Below are 14,367 nucleotides of genomic sequence, written 5' to 3'. Positions count from 1 at the left end.
GACGATAGGATCTTTCACTTCGCACAAACGTGCCAAGGTTCTGATTCCAGTGTTCACTTTTTTAGCCATAAATTCTCCCATTCTCCTCTTCAATCAGCATAGCTCTGATTTAGATGGATTGGCTGGAACATCCCCCAGGTCTCCCACACAGCCTCCCCAGCCTTCCTGTGGCTTGGACTCCTGCTTCCAATGAGTGCTTCATTTGCGGGGTGCCCTCATCAGCTTGCACACACAGTGCCTGGTCCGCTTCTGTGCCACGTCAGTGCAGACTCAGGACTCGCTCTTTCTTCAGCCTCCGCCTCCCAAGACCATTCATGCAAGGCCTTTGTCTGTGAACTGACTTTATTGAGGATCTGGGTCAACAGTGTCAGGGGGTACATTACAGAAATGCAAAGAACTTCAAATTAAATATCAGACATCTATGCCCTTCAAAGTCCCGTAGGGCCGCCCCACTGCTGGGGACAGTCCACCGGTGTATTACCCCAAGCAGCGCCCTGGCCTAGCTCTGTTTCACTGGCTTATCTTTCCATCTTCACACGCATCTTCCCTCCACAGCCTCTCCATCCTAGCTGGCCCCCAGGCACTCTGGGCTGGTCTCACTCCATTTTACAGAATAATTTGGCTCTCTTCAGCTCTTTCCCAAAACACAGTTTAGGAGCCATCTTTGCCCATGCTGACATATCGAGATACCCGGCAGAAGAAAAGGACTTTAAATTCAATGAAATCCACTATAGAAAGTCACTTTCTATTATGTAAGCATCTTATTTGTGTTAATTGCAAATCAGTTCTTCTATTCAATGGATAAAATTAATTGTTCTTAAAAAAAATATATATATATATATATATATATATATATATATACTTGGCATTTCATTGTTTAGAACCAGTTATTCAGTGTGAAATGCATTGTTCAGTTTCCCCAAGAGGACAATATTAAGCATTTAGTGAGAGTATGCCCTGCCTGATGTGAACCTTTAGCATTCTGACTGCACAGCTGAGACAGAAGGACCAGGGGCTCTCATCAGTTACCTGTCCTACCAGGGCTGGTTCTCAGCTTAAGAGCAGTTGAATAGGAAGTTTCTCATTAGTCTTCACACTGCACTTAATTATTTCATTGTCTACTCAGCACTCATGAGGTGGACCCTTTGTGGGACAGGATGTGGAATTTTGAGCTTCGGGCTAGCCGCTTTTCACCCTGCCCTGCAGTGCCAGGTCCCTGTCATAGCCTGTTATCTGTGACAGCTGCAGTGTATTGTGTTTTTTTTCCAAAGTCTTCCCATTTTTTGCATCCTTTTCAGAATTTTCTTAAGGTTTGCATTTTTTCAACTGTTTGAAACAGTTTCTAATCGTCCAACAGACTAATTCAAGGATTAGGATGAGTCATACTTTCCTGGTGCTTGTACTTACAGCTCCTTTTAGGGATCTTGGAACTGAACTATCTTAGGACACAAGAAAACTATTTTATATAGAAAAAGTAAACAGTTTTTCCTCAAAGGCCCATGGGGAAATAAGATCAGTCAGGCACCACTTTGATAAGCAAGCACCGTAATTTTGTTTCTTATTTAATTTCCTAATTAAGAAAAGGAAACATTAAGTGTTTTTAAAAATAAATACAGCAAATGCTTAATTACATATATATGTATACTTTAACTCCATATTAAGGGCATCCAATTATGGAGTGTGGAGAGAGAAGAAGAATAAAAAAATTAAATTATTTATGTCACCATTTAAAATTCTTTTTGTCAGGAGGAAGACCATAAATTAAAAATTTTAGATTCTGCCTATATCACTCTTGAACATATTGTAAGGTGCTTTAAATAAGCTATCTCATTGAATGGATCAAGCCCTTGAGATTGGGTCTTATCTTCCCATTTGACAGTTGAAGAAACTAAGGTTTAGAGAAAATAAATGATTTGCCTGAGATTATACAGGTTTTCAGCAGAAAAGCTGAAAATGATAACTCTTGATTTTCACCATGTTCCACATCTCTGTCTATAAAACAAAAACCAAGCTTGGCCAGCCCTCCTACTTGAGAGTTGTCGTATTTCTTCATCCACCTCCAAAGTCTCATTGATTCAACAAATGTAGTTGATATATTTATATATAAATAAAATAAGTAAAATATAGAAAACATTATAAAGGGTATTTATTTAGCGAAAAAGATAAAAATAGTTCAGGCTATTCCTCACAGACTGTGCATTGTGTTGACGTAGTAGTTAAAAACTTTACTCTTCTTTGGGAAGCCATGAAACCTATTCCCAGCAAAGAGTTTTAAATTGGAGTCTAGTATGTTATATAACTTGTATGTTGACCACATCGGCCTCTGTAACCACCTGCATTGAAGAGGTCAAGTCTGTATTCTTGGACCACACAGCTCCCATGAGTATAACACAAAATGGGAAGTCATCAAAGGACGGGTTGTAAAAACCAGCTTTTCCTTTGATGACTCAGAAGTCACTGCCTGGCCTTGAGGGCTCAGTTACAGGCATCGTCCTCGTAGAACCAAGGGTGAGAGAAAACATTGCTTAGCCATAAGTCCCAGCGGATGGGGTGCTAGAGGTCTCTTCCCCCTTGGCCTGGGTTGGTCTACTGACAGACTCTAAGGCCCCTGGGCCATGTGGTTTTAAGATTTACTGAGCAAGAGAGTTAGTTTTAGAGTTAATGTTTCTTTCTTGTTTAATAGTTTTCACAGTGTACAGACAAAATAAAAGACCTGGAGAAACGGTTTGTAAATCCTGAGAGTGAGAACAGAACCCGCTTCCTTCCGGGGAAAGACATGACTGAAGAGGAAATGGTCAAAAAATTAGACGAGGTAAACATTCTTTTTTAAAATAGCGTTTATCAGCCCCTTGTTGATCAGTGTCATGGATGGATGTCTGTGGTGCTGTTTCATGTTATGCAAACAGATTTATCTCTCATTATTCTAGCCACTAATATGGTCCTTTCATTGTAATCTAGTAACGAAACCTAAGCTTGTCTTTTAGACTCTTGCCAAAAGAAATAAAAATGAGTAGTTTCAAGATGCCCACCTTTGTCTCATAGCCCAAAGGAGCAATTTGGGCATCTTGAATGGATTAATTTGTCTTCCTGCTGGGAGCACATCAGAGGAATGGCAACATGGAAGCTAGAGGGAGCTGAGAGGGCCCTTCTCCACCATGGAGAGGAAAAACTCCCAGAGCTATCTGGAGGGGGCTGGGGCCCGGGAAGTGTGGACTTAGCCCAGCTCTAAAGACTTTCTAGAGATATCTTGGTAACTGCAAAAGCAATATGTCTTCATTAAGGGGGAAAAATAATACTGTAATTAGGAAAGAAGATTTTAACTTGCATGACCTTTTTTTCCCCTTCCTATTGAAATTGCTGTTGACCGTAGCTGGCACTACAGCTAGCCAAGAAGGAGGAGAAGTTGCTGGAGAAGGATTTCATCTATGAAGAGGTCTCCCGGCTCACGGACAGGCTCTCCAGCAAAACTCAGGCCTGCAAGCAGGACACACTGCTGTTAGCCAAGAAGGTCTGCCCAAGACCCTGCCTTCTCTCTTCTGCGCTTACTCCTTTCTTACTTGTCATTTTCCACACTCTTTATTGAGAAGCGTCGGAGAGATTAGGCTTCTTGACTAGAGAAACCTAAAGATGTAAAATTAAAAATGGAAAGATGACTCTTAGAGAATTGTCCAAAATAAGTTTCAGTCTTGTTTCCTGAATGAATTCACTTTATAGTAGGAAAACCTAAGCTTTTCAATGACAGTATACAAGTTTCACTTTCAGGGCACCTACTCAAATATGACGATTATTATCTTTATATTTCATGTGCCAAGTTAAATCCTTTCTAGTTCCTTGTGAATGGAGGGCCTCACCTATCCAGCGGTCTGCATGGTAACTGCCCCAATCCAGAACTCGGGCAGATCCCAGAAATGGAAGGGAGCCGTTAAAGAGAACAGCGGTCACACAACACCTGGGCCTGTCATGTCACACTGTGGAGTGGAGCCACCGCCAGGCTCCAGTAGTGAGGAAAGGCCAGCGACATGGAGCTCCCTAATTTCTGGAGCACTAATCCGGAGTGCTGATTCAAAGCTACAGGGTCTGGGCTGGGACTACGAGAAGCTTCAGTGAAAGGAGCAGCCAGCAGGAGGGACGCTGGTGATGCAGACGCAGCAGGACCTGGCCCTCCGTGGCCCCTTGGAGCATCCCGCTGTGACAGCACAGGGAGTAAAGTCAGCAGTAGTTGCCTCCCCTGCTCTGTGGGCCCTCATGCTAGGCAGGAGGGCAGAACCAAAGAGGAAGGGACACATGGCCCACACTGTCTAGAGGGGCAGACAGCGAAGATAATAGATAATGGTAACCCCACCCCCGACTGGGCTCCTGAGGGCAGTGGCCGTGCCCTGTTCTTATTTCTCCAATGCATGTGCTAAACTCTAGAAAAACATTTACTGAGTAAGTAAACAGTCGCATTCTAGAAACAGTTCTGGCACACTAAATAAGTAGGAAATTATTGTAAATCTCAAGGCTCCTTTGCATTTTATTTGGCTTCTGCTCTGACGACTTCCACTACTGGACCGATCCGTCCAGCGGCCTTGTGCCGAATCACCAGTTTACTTCACAGAATAAGAAATGTTGGGACTTTTTTAGGCTCATGAACTTTGAATTAGCATGTCCAGTGTTTCTTTAAATGTTGCCTTCCTTCCTTTTGCAAAATGAATGTCCCTTTCTTTGGGGGAAGTCAGTTACCCCGAGGGCTGGCTTGTCAAGGCTGATGGGAGAGTCTGTCTGGAAGTTAACTGTGAGGCTAGAGAAATGCCAGTGGTGTCTACTGTGACCCTTCACGGTCCTGTGGCCAGGAAAGTTCCAGCATAGCTGAGATCATCTCCTCATGGTAGGCAGAGCTGGAAGATAGAAAGACACTTAGATCCCAGATCTGTGATTTACCAATTCCAGCAAGTGACCTTGAGCAAGATATGTAAGTGATCTTCAGACTGAGTTTGCTGATCTGTGAAATGGGTGTGACATCAGCTGAAGTTGTTGCAAGCATTACACAGTCGAGCAGAAGTGGCCTAGCCCCTTGCGGGTGCTCAGCAAGAATGCATGTCTCGAGTCTCTCATCTTAAGTTTCCCAAATGAACAGAAAATGCGAAATCTCAGCCAAGACTTAGAGAACCCAGAATAACACCATCCTTTCTTTGATTTATGGAGAAGGGAAGTTGGCTAGTTACACACACACATGCATACCCCCCTCCCCCCAAAGTGCACAATGGCTAATTAATTACGAACTTTAAGATAGACATAATGACTCATCATTGAAGCTTTAAATGGTAGTCATTTTTTTTAAATGGTAGTCATTTTTATTCAATGTTTGCTTCCTAAAAATTAGTGCAGTAAGGAAGAGTTATAAAAATTTACATTCCCTATCAAGGAGCCAAAGTTGGTACATAACAGTCAGCAGTTACATTTTCAGAGGCAGGTAAATCACTAGCAGCAACATTTCTCCAGGCAAATGTACGGATAGGCCAGTGCATGCTCAATTAGGAGAGGAAAGTGTTTTGGGGTCAGGTGTAGTTTATGGAAGCTCATACGCATGTCTCAGTTCACCCTAGTTCAAAGGACTAAAGGATTAAAATAGACTAAGAATTTATTCATTCCTTCATTCAACAAACATTTTAGTTTTGCCTGGTGCCTCCTATGTTCAAGCACCATGCTGGGCACTGGGAATATGAATAAAACAAAGAGTCCTTGCCTTCACGCAGAGTACATTCTTCTGGGACGACGGACAATCGCCGAATAGCTGAATACATAGATCATGTCAGTAGTGAAACAGGGCATGAAGCAGAAACAAGGCCAGGCAACTGGTGCCACCACTCACAGCCCCGCCCTGGCTGCAGCCCCTTTCAGAAAGCACACAGCTACCACCAATTCCAAGCTCACTTCTTTTCTGTCCTTTAAAATCCGTTCTTCCACTTAGTCCTATCTTTTAATTCTTTGATGATAAATAGCTGGTGTGAAGTGGTAAACACACACACACAACCAGGAACATTTCATTTCAAATTATTGGCCAGATTTTCCCAAGCAGGTCAGCTCCTGCTTGTCTGTGACCTAATCTTGATGCGTCCCAGGAATTACGATGGCTAATACAAACACGTTGAGGTGTGATCCTTTCCACTGACAATCACTTCAGTGTAGGATCTCTGCTGATCATCTTATAGAAGTAAAGAGTAACTTTTAAGTATTGTTTTTGTTCTACCAGATTTTTTTCTGCTGGATAAGTGACTAATAACATGGCAAAAGTAGGTCAGAACTTTGACATCAAGAACACATTTTTCCCCCTCTCTTTATCACCCCTTAAAAAAAAGAGATTGAACTATTCCCCTCCACGCTATCCACTTGGAAGTCCAGTATCCAGATGAATAGATCTCTTCCTTTTCCCTCCTTGTCCTTATTTACACAGCCAGGGTGTTGGGCTCAATCGCTGAGGTCTCCTCCAATTCTTATTTTCTATAAACTCCCACTTAAACTCTCCTTCCTTCGGGCAAGAACGCCCCCCACCATCACAGACAGGCAGCACCCTGCCATTTTCTTCAACTCTTCGTGGAATGGACACATAGGCTAAGCCTTGGGTTCTTTAATTCTAGATGAACGGCTACCGGAAGAAGATCAAAGATGCTACTGAAAAAATGATGGCTCTTGTTGCCGAGCTGTCCATGAAGCAAGCTCTGGCCATTGAACTCCAAAAGGAAGTCAGGGAGAAAGAAGAATTCATCTTCTCTTGCAATTCCAGGATAGAAAAGGGTCTGCCACTCAATAAAGACATTGAGAGAGAATGGTTGAAGGTACTTCGAGATGAAGAAATGTATGCCTTGGCCATCGCTGAAAAGTCTCGGGTAAGCTGTGGCTTCTGTGTTGCATTTATAACATGTGGCAGGAAGGGTTGTTCTCAGGGGCTTCAGTTCTCCCAAAATATAGGGAAAATTTCCCCCTCTATCACACACATAGTCCCAACAGTCATTAGAAAGAAGCTTTGTTGTTTTACGATATTCTGTAGACGCATCGAAGTAAGATAGTCCAAAGTGCCATAATATTCCCCGGGGAACACTGGGCAGCACCGAGTCGCACCCCACAGTCTTACATCCTGGGCTCCCACTGGCATGGCAGAGACTAGGCTGGCCTCGGTTTTATCCACAGGTCTCCAGTCTCTGTCCTTGCGCCCTGCTCAGACCCCACCTTACTCTTCCACGCCCATGTGGCAGCCCCAGCACACTGCGAGGCCTCCAGCATATTACGGTTGTCACGGCCTTCTGCAGACTCTGCACTCGGTGTGTATCACCAGCCTCAAGGCCACCCCTTTCCTCTCCCGCCACTGGCCTAAGGCTAGGTCTATCACGGACTCCGCCTGCAAGTCGGGTGCCCAGTTCTTCCGCCTACTCCCATGACCTTTCAGTGTTCTTAGAATGGAATTTGGCATCTCATTCTAAGGAGACTACATCCTGGGGACCTACAACTCCCTCTCAGACTGTTAAGTAGGCGTCCCAAGAGGATCACTGTTCACTCCCTAACCCAAGAATGAGGTGCCTTCCCAACACATACCAGGAGCACCCGAGAGCAGGGCTGACTTGTAATTCCCACAGCGCCCGGGACTCTGTTTTGTAGGGCATTCAGATTTACCTAGGGTGTCCCGCTGTCATTTACCTGTCTCCATTATTTAGAATTCCTTTTAACGCTCTCAGAGATTCCTCTGTTTTCCAGCAGCGCAGGCAGACTCTTGAGGACCTTGAGGCTCACGGCCAGCCGCTGCCCACTGCTCTCCCTGGTCCTACTTCACTCCTTATCTCTTCCTTTGCCACAGCTGCTCATCAGTGACTTTCCGAAAGAAATAGATTGTCCTGCCTTTGTCAAAACATGCAAATAATTAGTGCTTGATGACAGGTATTGAGGTTGGAATATAGTGAATTTAGGACCCAGCAACCAGTTCATGGTAAACCCGAAACCCCAGGAAGAGAGTGATGCTTGAGCAACATGGGTCATTCCAATGAGCTGGCATGGGGGTGTGTGTGTGTATGGTGACTCCACCCTCACACCCTCCCATCCCTTTGGAGAGTATCAGCCAGCACAGCCTAAGGCTGCTCAGACCCCATCTGCGTCTCTTGGGCCCTGAGGATGAAGTGACTTCAGCAGAGTTTTCAGAAAACTGAAAAACAAAAATCATTCTTTGCAGGAGTTCTTGGAAGCAGATAATCGCCAGCTGCCCGATGGTGTTTACACGACTGCAGAGCCGCGTCCAAATGCCTACATCCCAGAGGCTGAGGCCACTCTTCCTTTGCCAAAACCGTATGGCGCTCTGGCTCCTTTTAAGCCCAGTGAGCCTGGGGCCAATATGAGGCACATAAGGAAACCTGTTATAAAGCCAATAGAAATCTGAGTATGTGACCAATGCAGGCTTCTCGAGGAGTTGTGTCAACCAGGCTTCCTCATATCTACAGCTGGAAATGTCAGTGTAATCGCTCCAAACTACACACAAACATGGCATCCATCATCAACCACGGAGGGCCACACGGCATCCTTTCACACCGACCTGTCACCAGGCTTCATGTGACGTTGAGTAGGACACAGAATTGTCCTACAACTATGTCAAAGAGGATATCTGCATTGCCCATTTCTGTCTTTTTCACTCTGTATATTGACTACCTTTCAGAAATATATAGTAGGCCAGGCCCTATGAAAACGCAATAAAATAAATCAGTTTTCAATGACATACAGAAATTGGCAGAGTGGTCTTTGTTTATTGAAGGAAAAAAAAATACTGTTCAATCTACTCACTTTAAAGAGAAAGATAGAATGATTATTTGAAAAGGAAAATAGCCTGAGTATCATAGGGGCAGAACTCTGTTAAATAAATGGCTGTCTTTGAAGTGAATGGTGGTAAACCTAAATCAAGGAAAAAGCAGTGGGAAGCTTGTCGTGTCTAAAGTAATGTTATGGTGATTCTTTTTACAAGGAAAGAACCCTTTTGCTACAAAAATAATTATGCCCCGATTTATCTTTCTTATAGATCTAAATTTTTCACAACGTTATATGCAAATAAATTCATGATTATTCTAAGTTCTGATACCAGATTTTTCAAAATTTCACTGAAAATATTTATAACTTTGCACATGAAAGAGTTGAAAATGAGGCCAGTTCCACTTACTTCATTACTCTAATTTTATTGCATTTCACCCAAGTATATTTTCCTAATTTTGTTTTTACACTTTTTCACATATAAAAATACACATGTAGATTTGAAATCTGTGATTTTAAATTCCTTAATATGCTCAAACTCTCTTTATTTCATATTGGTATCAGTTATGAATTTTATTTCACAGCTGTGGGAGTGAGAAATATCACATCCCTTTATTTTGCTAAATCAAACAAAATCTGCTCCGAGCCCCCATCCTGCCAGATTGGAGGGAAATTTGAGCTCATTCTCAGTCTACAAGTCCTGGCTCTAACCTGATTGCTGTGAAGCTGCTCAAAAGCAATTACACGGGAGCGCCTATGAGGAGTGACTCTGCGTAAGCTATGTGGTTAATACAAAGAAATACTGCACGCTCCAAACCAGCTCCTGTGTCGGAGGAATCATATGCTTAAGTTTCACAACGTGTGCTACTGGCTCAGAGGGGAAGGCGCCACTGTGTGTTGGAATGGCCAGGGACCACGGTCCCATGGAATGTTTATCTGGCCCTTAAGCATAAACAAGATTTCCATAGGTGGAGAGGAGATTCCAGGTGGGGAAGGAGCCTGAGCAAGGCTTGGAAGTAAGAAGACACAAGTTGGGTTCAAGGTGCAGTGGTCTGGCCCGGCGGGAGCAGCGTGTTCACATCGGGAAACTGTGTAAGTTCGGGGTTTGGGAGACCGTGTGTGTCAAGGAGTTTGGGTTTTATCCTGTAACGAAGGGCATGTTATTGAAGAATTATGAGCAGAGGAGTGACAGGTCAAACTAGAGTTTATCTCAAATATAAGTCAGATGAATTAGACTTTAGAAAGCGACTGAAACAACCCTAGCATGAAAAGAACAGGGTAGGGAATGAAAAATAGTGATCTTATCAAGAGAAAATATCAGCACTGCCTTGCTGAGACGGCTCCAAGATCTTGAGACTCAGTGACCACAAAGTATTTGACCAAAAAGGGAAATTCTGCAGGAGAGGACGATTTTCAGAACACAATAATGATTTTAAAAAGGAGTTGAGGGGCCGGCCCAGTGGCGTAGTGGTTAAGTTCGTGTGCTCTGCTTTGGTGGCCTGGGTTTGTGGGTTCAGATCCCAGGAGTGGACCTACGCACCGCTCATCAAGCCATGCTGTGGCAGCGACCCACATACAAAATAGAGGGAGGTTGGCACAGATGTTAGCTCAGGGCCAATCTTCCTCACCAAAAATAAAAATAAAAAATTGAATTATTATACCAGCTAGTAATACTTCTTATAATCATTAAAATTTCACAAGTTCAATGAGGGAAACAGTGTGAAGAAAGAAAAGTGAAGGGTTCTGAGCTGACTCCAGGCAGCAACTGTAATTAAGGGTCAGAATGAAGTCACTGTAGGAGAGAGAGGAAAAAAGAGAGAACTAGTTTGGTGTCATGGGGGCCTTTGAAGGGCCATGTTCACGGACTCATGATTCGTGGATGGAATAAAAAGGCTATGTTGAAAGCACAAAAGAGCCAGGCCAAAACTTCCCATTTTTTTAATAAGACATTAATAAATCAAACTTTTATAAATATAAAAAAACTTTAAAATATTAAATACAGTCCCATTTGAACCATCACAAAGACAAATCCTACTCTAAATACTGTATGTACAAATTGTTGTATGTTACAAATTATTCTATATTGGAAAATAGCAGATTTGACTTAGTCCAAATTCAGTTTTTAAAAAAGTATTCTATTTCCAAACACAGTTTTTATGCAATATTTAATTTTTCCACTTGTCATATGTTATTTTCAATGACACATCTAGTTTTTGTTTTTCTAAGCACTGTTCCCTACATTTTTAAAGCACATTTTATTTCAGAGTGCAACAGAAGGCAGCTTTTGGCCTATAAAGCGCGAGGAAGATAAGTCACCAGGAGGAGCATCATTTATGCCACTGCCTCCTCCCTGGACCGTTTGTCATCTCTCCGTACCTGACTGCTCAGCTGCTGTTCAAAACTTGGATGAGGGAGCACTGTGCAGGTCCGTCTGGACAGGTGCTGGACTGAGATCCAGACGGCCCACACTCTATTCTGGTCTGGGGTACCAATTTTAAATATTGCTCAAGAATCGTCAACAGAAGTAGAGCCAATGAGCAAGATGAAAATATTGGAAGCGGAGAGAATTGCGTTTCCTCTTTTATAAGCCCAAAAGCACCGTGGTGTGCTTCAGAGCGGCTTCCTCGACAAATTTTGCGTCCACATTGTCATGTCCTTCAAAAGCATTCAGAGCTGGAAAAAAGAGACAGAAAAGAGTGATTATGAAGCCATGGAACGTTGATAACATTGTGCCCACACTCACTGAATCATAATTATTTTTATATTCTGGGAAAACACGTTATTCTGAGAATGTGTTGTTAAAATTCATTAAACCTCAGCACCAAGAAAGGCCATTCGCATCAACCGCATGAGTTTTTAACCTCTTAAACCCTTTTAAGACCTCAAACGTGATTACTCCTTTGGGAATTTACTCTAGGTAGTAAACTGTGTATTGCTAATTAAAACCAATTTCATTAAGGACCTACTTATAAGTAAGGGATATTTTGGAAAGAAAAAGGTACACAGTGGTGAACAGGGACTGACTGCCGTGTCAAGGGAAACGCAGGGACACGGGAGAGCAGAGGCGTGAATTACCTCGACTGGAGGATTCTATATCTGTCAGGATTCCAGTGAAGTAGTTCAGAGGCAGAAACTCTACACTGTACGACGACTTGTCAATCACAGAACTCCGGGGCTAAAAGGGAAACAGCTCTGGTCTCAGTTGACGCTTCAAAACAAGCGCCAACTGAAAATGCTAAGAACTACAATTGCTGTCCTTAGGGATCTGTTAAAATGGGGCAAACAGGACCCAAAAAACATTTAGTGGGGCTGCGCTTTCACACAGACTCACCTGTTTCTTATAGTCCTGAAGCAGTCGCTTCACATGGTTCCGTGAAATAATGTTAGAACTCATAGGATGGTCCCAAAGTCGACAGATCTTCTGACCAATAAGCTATTGAAAGATATGTAGAGGAGGATTTTTAGGGCAGTGAAAGTACCCTGTATGACACTATAATGATGGATACATCTCATTACACATTCGTCCAAACTCACAGGGTGAACACGAAGAGTGAACCCTAATATGGACTTCGGGTAACTATGACGTGTCAGGGTGGGCTCATCAGTTGTAACAAATGTACCCTCTGGTGGGAGATGCTGACAGTGGGGGGGAGGCTGGGCATGTGTGGGGGCAGGGGGTACATGGGAATCTCTGTAGCTTCCACGTAATTTTGCTGTGAACCTCAAACTACTCTAAAAAAATAAAGTCAACAAAAAAAATAAAAGGATGGAAAAAATAGGAGAATATAGCTCACACTGCATTAAGCAAATGGACCTTATATCTAGTCATAATTTTTAAAGTATTATTCCATGGTACCTGGTTCATCTACAAGACAGGCCCTTGATGGTTAATGACTCTTGTTGAAAGGCCGTTCCCTATGAGGTGTGCTTCTGAATTTTGAATAAATACTCCCTTAAATGCAGCCTGAGGTAAAAGCAGATTGTACATCAATGTCGCTAAATTCTTTTTCTGAAATGGAGTTCATCTGCTATTCTTCAAAACTGGGCATCTGCATGCCAACCCCAAGTGATGTCTTGATAGGAAACTAAAGGTTGTAGGCACGTTTAGATCAACCTCTTTGCCTGTGTCTTGCCCAGAAAATTTTAATTCCCTAAGAGAAGGAGGCAAAAAAAATCAAATTTGGAGACCAAACTAAAAGTTCAGGGATATTCCTCAGAGAGACCTAGCCCTGGAAAATATGCTTTGTTTTCCATTCCTGCCTTTGCTTCCCTAAACCCGTGAGGGGAGAGGGTGTTACAAAGCAAGACGATTAGGTCCAGAAGGCAATGGACATCTCCTTGTGGGAGGACCATGCCAGAGATGGAGTGCCGTGCGAGGCATGTAAACAGCACACGGAGCCGGCTCAGGCTCGAGGGCCAGGGCGTCAGGGTCAGGGGCTCTGAAGACCTTGCCGTGGAATTTCACGTTCTCACAGTATTTCTGACTCTAAGAGCTAATATCCCCCACAAAAACAAAGAGAGCCTGTGTAACCCCTTCCCTCGTGTTTCTGGTTCTTCCTTTGACCCAGGAGTGCTTTCCTGCCAGGGTGGGCACGACAGTGGGAGGAAATGCGGTTCCAGAACCTTCTGACCTCACCTGTATTTAAATTTCTTATCAGTTTAAAGGCCAAGAGCACATGTTTCCCCTCTCCGTCGCCTCGGACTCACAGATGTAAATATTAGTGTGGTTTCCTAAGAGGAGAAAATGGCTAAATGTTCTAGGTGGGCTGTGCCAAGGCATTACAAAGCCAGGGGAGCGAGTCCTGTGCAGGCCCAGGGGAGCCGCCGAGGGAGGGGTGGGGACGGACGGGGTGGCTTGGAGAGGGCTGAGAAGTCAAACAATTCCACTGACTTTAGCCCAAAGCAACTAACTGCTCTTCTTGCAAGAAAAAACGGAAGGAGGTTCATGCCAAGGGTTAGGGAGAAAATAAAAGATAATTCAGGCTTACCGGAGGAAGTCGCACAATGATGCTGAATTTCAGTTTTTCACTTTTCTCTGTGTTGTCCAGATCTATAAGAAAGTTTAGAAATGGGCAAAAATGAAAAAAAACAAGCAAGCTCCATTTGAATACCTGAGCAAGCTAATAATACTTGAGTGCTTCATGCTTCTAACACACGTCCCAGCCTTGTGTTTCAAGCAAAGTCTGACAACGCTCTGAAGTTTTGAGTTTGTGTCTCTCTGCATAAAAAGAGATTTTGCAATGAAGCTGTTTGTACCTATCATGGGACACGGTTCTGTAACTGGCTGCCTGTCACAACGCAATTTTACCGGCTAACCTGAAACAGAAGGCACCTCGCGGAACGGCAAGCACTTTAATATGTATTAACAAAACTCCTCTATAAAATACCACAACTGAATAATTTATGTGAGAGTGATTCCACTACACACATGATTTAAAGTCTAAATTCACATAAGCCTGCATTTCTCCCTAATTTTTCTTGCATTACAAGTCTAACTTGGAGATGACCAAGTTAGTCAGCTGAAAGTCAGCCATTTCATGACATTTTCTTGAGAAATTGAGCCTTCAGTCTCCTTGTCCTCAAGTGCCCTCTTGTACAGAAAAGGAA

The 14,367-nt window shown here is 43.3% G+C and overlaps 2 protein-coding genes across 17 annotated transcripts in view; one reads left to right on the top strand and one right to left on the bottom strand.

The window, feature by feature from the left end:
* CCDC146 (coiled-coil domain containing 146) overlaps positions 1-8,732 on the top strand; it is a 114,927-nt gene extending 106,195 nt beyond the window's left edge. For 6 of the 11 annotated variants that reach the window (XM_070617020.1, XM_070617018.1, XM_070617025.1 and 3 more), the window contains 4 exons: positions 2,684-2,812; positions 3,371-3,508; positions 6,618-6,866; positions 8,198-8,732. In XM_070617020.1, the coding sequence (XP_070473121.1) occupies positions 2,684-2,812; positions 3,371-3,508; positions 6,618-6,866; positions 8,198-8,401 (720 nt within the window). In that variant the 3' untranslated portion in view covers positions 8,402-8,732. The remainder of the gene's footprint in view (positions 1-2,683; positions 2,813-3,370; positions 3,509-6,617; positions 6,867-8,197) is intronic. The other 5 variants (XM_070617023.1, XM_070617021.1, XM_070617026.1 and 2 more) reach the window with 1 other exon arrangement.
* A 1,950-nt stretch (positions 8,733-10,682) lies between these two features.
* GSAP (gamma-secretase activating protein) overlaps positions 10,683-14,367 on the bottom strand; it is a 79,438-nt gene continuing 75,753 nt past the window's right edge. For 3 of the 6 annotated variants that reach the window (XM_070617037.1, XM_070617041.1, XM_070617042.1), the window contains 4 exons: positions 13,749-13,810; positions 12,092-12,193; positions 11,836-11,935; positions 10,683-11,433 (listed from right to left, as the gene is read on the bottom strand). In XM_070617037.1, coding sequence (XP_070473138.1) covers positions 11,342-11,433; positions 11,836-11,935; positions 12,092-12,193; positions 13,749-13,810 — 356 coding nt within the window. In that variant the 3' untranslated portion in view covers positions 10,683-11,341. Of the gene's footprint in view, positions 11,434-11,835; positions 11,936-12,091; positions 12,194-12,616; positions 13,492-13,748; positions 13,811-14,367 lie in introns of all 6 variants that reach the window. The other 3 variants (XR_011539378.1, XR_011539377.1, XM_070617036.1) reach the window with 3 other exon arrangements.

This window comes from Equus przewalskii, chromosome 4 (genome assembly GCF_037783145.1).
Source record: "Equus przewalskii isolate Varuska chromosome 4, EquPr2, whole genome shotgun sequence".
Lineage (NCBI taxonomy): Eukaryota > Metazoa > Chordata > Mammalia > Perissodactyla > Equidae > Equus > Equus przewalskii.
The sequence above is the reverse complement of the archived record's forward strand: the minus strand, read 5'-3'. Positions and strand labels throughout refer to the sequence as shown.